Source organism: Leptidea sinapis, chromosome 38, assembly GCF_905404315.1.
Source record: "Leptidea sinapis chromosome 38, ilLepSina1.1, whole genome shotgun sequence".
In the NCBI taxonomy this organism is placed as follows: Eukaryota; Metazoa; Arthropoda; class Insecta; order Lepidoptera; family Pieridae; genus Leptidea; species Leptidea sinapis.
The window spans coordinates 7,513,287-7,524,958 of NC_066302.1; the positions used below are offsets into that span (position 1 = coordinate 7,513,287).

At 32.8% G+C, this 11,672-nt stretch overlaps 2 protein-coding genes across 2 annotated transcripts; one reads left to right on the plus strand and one right to left on the minus strand.

Moving 5' to 3' along the window:
* Window positions 1–515: 515 nt before the first annotated feature.
* LOC126975942 (something about silencing protein 10) lies at window positions 516–4,436 on the plus strand. The gene is made up of 2 exons (XM_050824063.1): window positions 516–747; window positions 3,034–4,436. Exons 1-2 carry the CDS (start codon window positions 731–733, stop codon window positions 4,394–4,396), a joined length of 1,380 nt encoding a protein of 459 aa, XP_050680020.1. The 5' UTR covers window positions 516–730; the 3' UTR covers window positions 4,397–4,436.
* LOC126975940 (notchless protein homolog 1) lies at window positions 4,408–11,490 on the minus strand. The gene is made up of 10 exons (XM_050824059.1): window positions 11,257–11,490; window positions 11,021–11,178; window positions 10,800–10,936; window positions 9,078–9,252; window positions 8,832–9,006; window positions 7,187–7,331; window positions 6,725–6,914; window positions 6,192–6,355; window positions 4,556–4,682; window positions 4,408–4,469 (listed from the first exon to the last, which is right to left on the minus strand). The coding sequence occupies exons 1-10, from the start codon at window positions 11,398–11,400 to the stop codon at window positions 4,457–4,459; spliced, it is 1,428 nt and encodes a 475-aa protein (XP_050680016.1). The 5' UTR covers window positions 11,401–11,490; the 3' UTR covers window positions 4,408–4,456.
* Between the last annotated feature and the right edge of the window lie 182 nt (window positions 11,491–11,672).

Genomic DNA, 11,672 nt, shown 5'->3' on the forward strand with positions numbered 1-11,672 from the left:
TGCATTACTTAACTGATTTCATATTTAATTTACGTGCCTTGATGCCATTTCTAGTAGGATAATTCTATGATATAACTGTAACTGCACTGCACTACTGCGCTTATAATTTGAGTCGAGCAGTTGCAGTGCAAGAGGCATTCTTACATGGCAACGTCTACCGGAACATAGCAAACTATTACCATCTTCCTATTTAAATTTGGAACCAAAGCTACATATTTATTAGCTTGAAAGGTTTTTTTGTTCTTTCTTGATTGATTATGTTATTGTTTTATTTTGAACTTATGCGCTTGCTCAACGTGTTATAAATAACCATTCAGTTTGACAAAATAAACCTAACAGGGCTTTTTCTTGTAATCGAGTACATTGAATAAAATAATCTAAATAATATTCTTCTTAATTACCTATATGCCATTTTCGTTTCTGCTAATGGTCGTGTGTACAATGCTCTAAGCTATAAGTAAAACAAATTAGTTTGACAACCTGTCAAACTAAAATAAACTTCAAAAAAATTCGTCCATCACTGGGCATTTTAGTCGAAAAATCTACGCTGGATTATAAGTTATATTTTGAAATAAAAATTAATTTATCATCTTAAAATCGTGATTTTAGTAATCGTTATAAGATATATATTATATTTTTTGTCTAATTCAAGTTACAAGTTTTTAGATTATACCTAACCTATAATGTCTGGATAGTCCGTATTATGAAAGCAGGAAAATTTCCATAAACAATGGCTGATAAAATCAAGTTAGTACCAAGTAGTTAGTAGTAAATTATATGTGTATAATCTTTAATAAAAATGGACTAAATATAGCCAAGTTTAACACCAAGACAGGTTTGTGCCTTCACAATCAAGAATCGATCAATTGCTTTGACTGCAGACGTGGCTTTCTTTGTACATTCTACCGTAAATATAATAGGGAGTGCTCTTTGGAATTGTACAGGTCTTTCCAGCAACTACAACAAATAACACCACTGGACATCATGTAAAAATTTTACTAACATTGATGGCTGTCTTATTCCTCAACTGCATGATTAAAAAGAAATATTTGGGCACTACCACTTTATGGAGACACTTGCCGGCTGTACTATTCTTAGACCACTATGTGATGGCTACTTTTAAGCTCAGAGCATACTCTCAATTTAAAGGCCTACAACACATCTCTTGCCATCTGGTTTTGTAGATGTTCATGGGTGATTGTAAAAAAAAACCAAATATTAAACTAATGATTAAATAGTAAGCCAGCCAGTAATTACTCAAGAGCAAGCGTGACTCACGCGCGAATTTTGTTCATGTACTTCACCGGTCCGACCTATCTTTTAAACATGGAGAAACATAAAAGCATAGCATGTTATTGTGTTATGAGTCATTGAGATCAGTATTTAAATTCTTAAGCTTCCTAAAGACCCTGACGCAATCTAATTTAAAGTGATTATTATTATAATGAAATTACCATTCATGATAGCTAGGTAGCTATTTATTTACTATACTAAGTATCAGTATGTCATGGTCTTCCTACTCACACATTACTATCTGCAACTAATGTAGGTTTGACAACAAAGGAATATTGTTTTAAAATTATGATTACATATCTATTCATTATATAGAAAAAACTAAGCAATTTTTAAAAGGTGACTTTATTCTAGATAGGTACAGTTTTGGGTAAAGAAGACACCCCCTATTGTCATCAGAATAGGTAATAGTCACACGATAGAAAGAGAGGCAATTTGTAGGTAAATAAAAATGTAATAAAAATAGTGCTGTGCAATCTGAATTACACCTAATTGTTTGGACACAAGAGTCCCTATTTCCTGATTTTTCAGACTGAATCTTCTGTACTTGTACTAATATATATGCTTTGGCATTATATTGATTCACTGCAGGGGTTCATCATGTGATGAGCAACTCCTAAAAGTGACCTACTTGTAACTTAGGTGTAGGATTATAATGTGTATCAGCACTTACCTTCACTGCTTGTCTTGCTCTTTGCTTGTTCTAGGAGACAACTTACTGCAGAACTTGAAAGGCTAAGGCTTTTCAGTTAGTTGTGTAGAGATTTAGTTAATAACTTCTCACACCTACTTCTGTTTTTTTCTTTTATAGTGTGATCCTTTGGTGTATGATATGTTTCCCATGGAACCATGTGCTCTACAAGTTCTATACACATTTTTTCCTTTAATTAAAGGAATTTTTTTCTTAATATGATCTAGATGAAGAAACACCCACATCCTTTATTCAATCCATGGTATTTTTTGTTTTTCATACATGTCCATTCATTAAAAAAACTTTTGGATATAATTTTAACAAGACCAAGTATATTAAGGTGTGCCACACCAGAGCTGATGGTTTCTTTTATTTCATCTTATTGTTATTAATAATATGAGCTAGTTATGTTGATAATAATTCTGAAACAGTTTACATCTCCAACTGAAGAGCATCAGTTTGTCACAACAGGACAAAACCGATAGCATAGTGGCTACTCATTGGATTGTTATTTGTCCTGGTGTCTTTTAGACGGTTAGTTGCCTGTACACTACTACTACGGGTGTGCATTGGTTTTCTAACAAGGTATGCACTCTAGATTTAACTAGTCCCAGTTGGGCTTTAGTCCGACAGTACTAGGCATTGAAGTTGTATATCGAATTTGCAATCTGGAGACTGCCTACCGTAGGTATTGAAGATCTGGCGTAAGGAAAGATTTTATGAGTGGGTGTTCAATAGTTTGGTAATAAATTACGGAACCACATTAAACTAAATCAACATTAACACTAGTGCTATATTTATGTTGGTTCTTAACGAGGTAGGCACTGTCTAATTGCCTATATGGTATGCACTCCCCTGACTACTGTACAGGCAGCTAGTATTATCAGTTGATCATGAATTGTTTCCTTTGTGTGTTTTTTGTAGTATATATACTAATTCCAATTAAATTTTTCTTTAAAATTTCTAACAACTTGTGTAGTTTAAGATAATTCCTTTAGTTGTAATGAAATGGGTAATGTTTAAATGTGATTATATTATTTTTGTTGCAGATTACAATCTAAGTATGACATGCAAGGAAATTATGAAATGTCGGATTCTGGAGATGAATATACCGAAAAAGAAAAACAATTACTTCAGAACTTTCAAGGGAATGATGATTACCAATCAAGTAGTGAAGATGAAGTTTATGGCTTTTCTGACAATGAATCAAACAAAAGTGATTTGGGTATGGCAGATAGTGATGTAGAAGGACAAGAGAAATCTGATGATGACCTACCTGATTCAAAAGCATGGGGTAAGAAAAAAAGGGCATACTACTCTACAGATTATGTTGATGAAGACTATGGAGGTTTTGGAGATGATGAAGAAGCAGCACTTATGGAAGAGCAAGAAGCAAAAAATATACAAAAGAGACTTATTGAACAGTTAGAAGAAGAAGACTTCAAACTAGACTTCTTGACACCACAAGTATCTGCTGAAGATGAGGGAAAAGAAAGTGTAATCAAAAGTGACCTGAGCCAAATGTCAAAAAGAGAAAAACTGCAGATTTTAGAAAAGGAGAGTCCAGAATTTGCTGGACTTGTAGATGACTTCAAATCAAAGCTTACTGTTGCCAAGGATGACTTGCATCCTGTATTACAACTGGTCAATGGGGGCAAGCTTCCAGAATGTGCTGCTTCTAAATTTATCAAAACAAATTATGATCTTATTTTAAATTACTGCACCAATATAAGTTTTTACCTCCTACTGAAAAGTCAGAAAATAAATATACAAAACCATCCTGTGGTCAAGAGATTGTACCAATATAGGCAAATTTTGATTAAATTGGAGCCCATTTACTTAGAAGTGATTAAACCTCAAATTGATAAAATAATGAATGCTTTTAAGAATAATATTAAACTGAATATCCTAAAAAATCAATCATTGAAACGAAAATCTGGTAAACATACACCAGAACTACCATCCAAGAAATTAAAATTGATAAATGCCTTAGAAAAAGATGAAGGTGAAGATACTGGAGTGTCTGATGATGAGGGAGGTGATAATATAGAAAATGATTACTTTAAGGCTGATAATTTAGAATCAAGAAACTTAAATGAATCAGATGAGAGTGGATTTTCAGATAATGATGGAGATGATAGTGGTGTACCAGGGAAACCTAAAGATCAAATTTCACTACAAGAATTAGGTGAAAAACGGCAAATAACATACCAAATTGCGAAAAACAAGGGATTAACACCATATAGAAAGAAAGAGCAGAGAAACCCAAGAGTGAAGCATAAGCTAAAATATAGGAAAGCCAAAATACGAAGGAAGGGTGCCATTCGCGAGCCAAGAACGGAGGTGACAAGATATGCGGGAGAATCTTCAGGCATTAAAGCCAATGTTAAAAAAGGAATAAAAATTAAGTAAAACTAATAAGATTTATTGTAATAAACTTTATTAACATATATTCATTATTTTAAATATTCTTCAATGTTGCCATCTGTAATAAAAGAAAACTCAATTAACTCACATGTTTAAAAATATTAATAACTGATTTTTTTTGGCATAACCAGTAAATTTACTAACAGCTTTAAAACTTTATCCTTGCCACCTGATGCCACATAGGCTCCATCAGGTGACCAATCTACAGCATACACTTCATCTGCATGCCCAGGAAGATCTAGTTCTAATTTTTTCGTTTTCATGCTCCACACTATAAAAAAGAAAGAGAAATAATTGTTAGCAAAATAACAATACAATATAGACTGTTGGTGGTGCAAAGGCTTTTCATCCAGGAGATGTTGGAACAATCCCACTTGCCAGGTCACCGATGTGCCTGTTTCCCAAATTTATGTGCACTTTTATTCGACGCTCTGATGAAGGAAATCTGATACACACCCAACACAACTTTGACTATTTTTCGCAGGGGCGAAAAATAGTCAAGTTTGTGTGGGACGCGTGCCTGTAAGTTTTCACGCACAATATTATTACAGTAAGTACATGTGAAGGTGCGGAAAATCGGCCGTGTACGTTTACCTCTTAGATTCTAGACTACAATCGATCACTCTCAAATCAGTATCGGCACAATATAAAATTATATTCGAAATACCTTTAGCTTTCATATAGGCATAGGCCAGAATATAGATTCTGTCACGAATCTATGGATTTATGAGTAGTTTCGGCTGGAAATTAATCACTTCTTGTTAGGTATTTAGACTTGGATAACGGCGTGTCGTTTAGATCAGGCACGTTTTCTAAAATGGTCTATGATTTGTAGTCCAAGGAGATATGGGCCAGTCTGCAGCTCTATAAAAGTCTAAAACGTTGATTTCCTGTCAAAATTGAGTAGTTAGTTGTGACCAGGTGCAGTCTTGCTGGAATACATAAAAATGTACCTAACGTTTAAAAAAAACGTATTGCTAAGGGATTTCAAAAAACGATCTAAGACAATCTTTAATACTCTTAACAATTTCGCTGCACTTCAAAATTTTTCACAAAAATGAAGCTTTGTGAAGTGTTAGTAAACTTGTGAAGCTTCTTTAGAGCTATACACACACTTTATCATTTTGTTTGTGCTCTTCATTTTCGAAAGCTTTTTCATTAGTGAGAAGGATATGACCTACTGTACTGTACACCAATGTATCGGGACAGAAAGCATTTTGATCAAGCCACTCTATTTACCTGTAGGGATTGATTTAGGGCTCCGATATTTTATAGTGTTCGACAGATGATGCTTTGGTATATGGTATGTAAGCAACTGCAAGCAACAACAAATCTGATAAGCTAACCATACTGGTTACCTGATAATATATACCTTTGAACCTATGGAGCCTTATAATCTGCAGAAAAATATGTGAATAGTTACCAAGGCTTGGAACCAATTTTAATTGTTATTACCGGTCACACTCGGCCAAACAAGGAAATACTAAATAATACTATGGTATCATGGTATGGTACGGTAATTACGGCTATTAACTCTGCAAAATTATTCTAGACATGTGGCTCCTCCCATGTCTAACATAGGGAAAGCTAACTAGCGTATGAACAAATAAAAAGATCACTGTAACAAGCAAGCTGGAATGGGAGTGAACAGGGTTTTTTTTGTAATATGTGATTATTTCAATTTACAAAATCTTAAACTAATCATAATGTGAAGATTGTTTCTAAAGCTACCGATGCCTCATTGTTTATGTATTTTAGAATGTTATCAATATAAAGTCACCTTTCAATGTTGAATCAGCACTTGAGCTCAGTAGTAACCGAGAATCTGCTGACCAAGCTACCATGTACACAGCCTGTACATGTCCTCTCAGAGAAGTAATAAATTTTCCAGTTGTTGCTTCCCAAAGTTTAACTGACTTGTCAAAAGATGCTGATGCGAGGATCCTAGAATTGTGGTCAAGTTATGAAATTAAACGAAAATTTAACTTATCAACTTTTATAACATGAAGTCAAAGAATTTGTAGGATGGAGGTACACATGTTGTACAAGGTCATAATCTAAAGATCAAGTCCAATGCGAAAATTCCTAATTAATTCCCTTCAGGAATTTAGTAATCACTTTTTGTAAGGTTCAGATTATGAACAGTAATTATGATAAATATATCAATTGATTTAATAGACATAGCATGAGGAAACAAACATTTATATTCATCACCTACCAAAGTTCAAACCACAAACTAGGACCCCTAGCTTAGAAATCAGAGTCACTAACCTCTGAGCTAAGAGGACAATGTTATTATAAATAATGACAAACCTTGAATCTGGTGAGAATTTTACATCATTAATCAGTTGTTGATGGCCTGTCAATCTTGCCAAGGGTCGTTTTTCCTTCTCTGGCATCCACAGGAATAATGTGAAATCATCTGAACCAGAAACTAATCGCTCGGACCCCTGTGGACATGTCTGTTCATACCTCTCCAAAGCTCTTTGTTGAAGAATTTTTTCTAAAATAATTGTATTTCAAATTATTTTTAAACTCTTCAGATATATTAAATATAATATATCAGATCAAATATATTTAATACATATTTGGTTCTTGTATATAAATATTAAGTCAGTTTTAGTAGTGTCATAACTTAATGTATTTGCCATAACAAGCCTTAAATTATTGTGCTTAGTATTTTCAACATAAAATTTGTATAAATTTAATTTACAAGTCAAAAATTCAATTAAAATGAATCTACACAGCTGAAATAATATTATCTATATAACTTACTATCATTACTAGGATTCATTTTGTCAAGAATAGGATGAAAAGGTCCTGTCCTCAAAACATAATCTGTGTTCAAGGCTAATGTATTTACCCAATGAGCATGCCCTTCTAAAGTTCTACAGAGAATTCCATCTTCTGCTCTCCAAACCTTAAAACATAGATATTAAATTAAAGGAGGGAAATAAATACTGTTGAAATTACCACTTGGGTTTTACTTCTTGTTTTGTGAGAACTATTAGGTTTAAATAACTTTATTCTCATTAAGACCTATTGTCACTTACATGAGAAATTAATATTTTACAAATTAAAGTAGGTACTTAACAACAATGATTATGATGGGTACAGCTTGCAATTCAATGTTAGGGAAACAGATAAGACATAAAACAACCTACATATGTTATTGAAACATTTCATAATTACTGAGTATGTGCCTTTGAAGGCTCGCTTTAAAGAAGTCAATGTTTTGGCATTTCTTATTTCTGAGGGCAGGTTGTCATATATCTGAACTCCCTCAAAGGTTATTGTCTGTTTTCCATAATTACTTCTCACCATTGGCAGCTCAATATGACTAGCTCTTCGTGTAACAGTTCTGGTTAAATTCCTTTTTTTAAAGAAGGATGTGTTAGTGTGAATTTTTTTATTTAAAACCTTGTAATTGAGTAAGCATGAAGTGTGTGTGTATAATTGTCTGATTGTCATAATTTTTGTTTCTGTATAGATTTTTTCAGTTGAAGTTAAGTAGGGATAATGTATGCCGTAAAATAAACAGTAGCTTTACTAGTTTATTTTGTGTTGTCTGTAGTTTAACTAATTTCGACTTTGCAGTACAACCCCATATTTCTATGAGATACAATAGGTGTGGTTTAACTAGTGAGTTGTAAATTGTAAATCGGACACGGCATGGAATAGATCTGACAATGTTTCGCAACATACCAATTAGAGATGATAATTTTGTTCTTACTTTATCGATATGTGGAATCCATGCCATATCACTGTCCAAAATGAGGGCTAGATATTTTTCCCTTTTTTTCTTCGATTTGTTGATTATTTATTCTTAAATGTGTGAAAGGAGGAATAGTTTTGTTTTTTGCTTTAAAGATGATGTACGAGGTATTAGATATGTTTATCGTTAAAAGGTTACTTTGAAAGTAGAAGTAGTAAAATAGTATTAAGATCGGCCTGTGCCAAAGAAACAAGTTCATTAATTGATTTTCCAAAGTAAAAAAGGCAAGTGTCATCAGCATAAAGCGTAATCTGTCCGTGCAAACCTATTTCATGAATGTTGTTGACATAAATTAAGTATAAAAGAGGTCCTAAGATTGAGCCTTGAGGCACCCCGTATAAAGGTGATAAAGGCTTACTTTGATGATGATTTATTTTGACAATTTGCTGTCGTTGACTCAAATATGATTCAAAAATTTTTAGAGCTATTCCTGTGATACCCAGATTTCCTAATTTCTATAGTAAAAGTGTGTGGCTGACAGTATCAAATGCTTTTTTTAAGTTGATGAAAAATGATAAACAAATGTTGCAAACATTTAAAGGTGGTTAGCCCATGCAAATATGATGCTGAATCAGTGGTGTAATTAACAAACAGAGAAGAAATTTGAAGATTCAAGATGGTGAGTTATGAAAAAGTTTATTTTACCTTGATAGTTCTATCTTGTGAGGCTGTATAAATAAGACCAGTGCCACCCCACTTCACACAAGTGACAGCTTTACCATGACCAGTTAAACTTAATATGGTAAGGCCTGTCACAGTATCCCAAATTCTGACATCACCATCTTTTGATGAACTGGCTAATTTTCTACAATCTGGATTTCTAAAAACAAAGTTATTTTAAGCAGTTGTTTGTCTGGCGTAACATAGCTTAATAAGAACACAAAACACTACCGTAAATAAGGCTCCCATGCCAATGCAGTTACCCATTGTTTGTGTCCTATCATAGTTTTACCAAGTTGGTTGCCAGTGATGGGATCCCACAGCATAACTCGACCTTGCTTACATGCCGATGCTAATTTTGATCCATCTGGTGACCAACTTATACACAACACCCAATTTGTATGACCTGCAAAAGAATTTTAACTTTACTAAATATTATTGCGAGTTTCAATGTCTAACACAATCTAAAGTCAGGCAGTGTATCTTGACTCAGTTTTGTTTCTATCGAAGAATAGATAATTGTATCTATTATTCTTCTTAGCTTTTTTTCAATATTGGTCTTGTTTGCACCCACAACCCATTGTTGAAATCTTCATGGCACCTTTAATATCATTTTATTAACTGTAATATTGCTTTCTAGTTATAGCTCAGTCCACAAGTGAGATTGATAAACTAGAGTCAATAAAAGGGCTTTAACCCTATTCTTGGCAATGTATCTCTGCAGATACATCAAAGTTTGAAAAATTTTCAGTCTATCATTTTTTCGCGAAAACAAAAAATATCTATAAAAATATTTAGATGTTTTATGCTTTTCGAACGTTACTTAATTTCTTTAAAGTAGGCAACACGAGTGAACTGTAAAACCTCTTTAATTTTCAACGGATGACATGCTCTCGGCACCGACTTCAAAGCTATCTATATGTACCACATACAAATAATATTTTTTTATTAATATTAAAGGTTTGCTTAAGAGGTGTATTAATTTAAATTATTACTTATTTGATACTTTTTAGTTTTTGAAGTCGGTTTTTTTAAACGTAGTTTATTTTTGAATTTTTATGTTTAAGTGTCAGTTAATAATAATATATAATCCCTGAATGAAAACTCCAAAAAAAGTCATGCACAGAAAACATGTCATGTCATCCAGGTAGACTATAATTTTCATATAAATGTTCATAAAGTGAAAACTACTGGGCCAAACTGTGTAAAATTTTTATGTGACCAAATGGCATCTATTTCGCATCGAATAAAATAATCATCATATACATAATATAAATCTTAGAGTAATCGGTGTACATACATAAAAAAAAATACTGATCGAATTGATAACCTCCTCCTTTTAGAAGTCGGTTAAAAATTAATCACATTTTCACAATCAGTCTTTTTGTTGCACTGTAATTTACTTTCAGAAAATTACAGTGCAACAAAAAGACTGATTTATATCAAACTTCTTGTGGACTGGAGTTGACACACTCCGACTTCTTGACCCAAATAAAGTAGGTAAATTATTTTATAGGTCTCACTTGAAGTAATCACTTGAGTTGCATTTGTCTGTTATTTAGTAAATAGTATATTTAAAAGATCTAGAAATATGATTTTCACACTATGGTTATGTCTCTATACACAATAATTATATTCCTTCACATAATCAATGAAAGTTAGCCAGAGTGGTATTTGATAGCTATTGGCTTCAATAACTACTAATATCTAATATAATATATGTTTGTCAATAGTATTATGCTGTTGTGTGCTTATTATGCTGAGGAAATAATCTAATAGTTTTTGATGTCTACTTTATCCAATTACAAAAGTATTAATGTTTCTTCCACAATGTATGACATTACCTCCTCCTTGTTTGACATATTTTTTATCACCATGTCTGGACCAGAAGTTGACAATTGTTCCTTTATCTTTCCAGATTATTTTTTGATATATATTTTATGAACTGCTTACCTTTACATACATGGTGAGGCGTTTGTGTGTTTATATCCCAGAATCTAACAGTTGTGTCTCCTGACCCACTAGCTAAATGTCGACCATTTGGACTAAAAGATGTTGAGATTACTGCTTCTGCATGACCTGGAATAGAACTATAATAATTTTGAAACATGAATCATTGTATTATTTATTGCGAAGAAATAGATTCAGGAGGTGCTACAATTTTAAAACTTTACCTTGTGCATCTTGTCACTGGTCTCACTCTGAAAACAGCTTGTTGCTGATAAATTATTTCAAGCACTTCTTCAGAGTTGATTTTATCTACAGGTACTGCATCCTTAAGTGTAGAGGTTATCTCAACATCTTTCACAAAAAATAGAAATGGCTTGTCTTCCTGGAGATGAGTGATAATTAATTAACACACATTTTACACATCAGTAAGTTTATATAATATTTATTATTTAATATTCACCTCTTGTAAGAGAGCATTGCAAATTAAAGTAAGTTGATCTTTTGTTATGTTTAAGGGCAAGTCTAAGGGACTACCGGTTTCTTCACCGGTATCTGAAACAAATCTAGCTTGAATACAACTGGGCAAATCAATTTCGACGTCCATTTTTCTATTTGTAAAAAGGCTTTAAATATAAATATTACTAAAAATATTGGTAATCTACAATACAATCCACATTGATTTGTTTTGACTTTTGAGAAATGACAAATGAAATGTGCATGAACGGCAGACCAGAGAACACTTTTAGGCAGACGCAAGCATAGATAATAATATGAGTCCGGCTCAGAATACCGCTTCGGAAAACAAATCATATGATTGATGTTTTTACAGCCTCGAATAAAAAATTATGCTATAATAAACGATTGTGGTTTTAAATG

Coding starts and splice junctions, on each gene's coding strand:
- LOC126975940 (XM_050824059.1), bottom strand. CDS start 11,400: ATGGACGTCGAAATTGATTTGCCCAGTTGTATTCAAGCTAGATTTGTT. Junction 10,937..11,020: donor CCAGTGACAAGATGCACAAG/GTAAAGTTTTAA, acceptor AAATTATTATAG/TTCTATTCCAGGTCATGCAG. Junction 9,007..9,077: donor GCATGGGAGCCTTATTTACG/GTAGTGTTTTGT, acceptor CTTTGTTTTTAG/AAATCCAGATTGTAGAAAAT.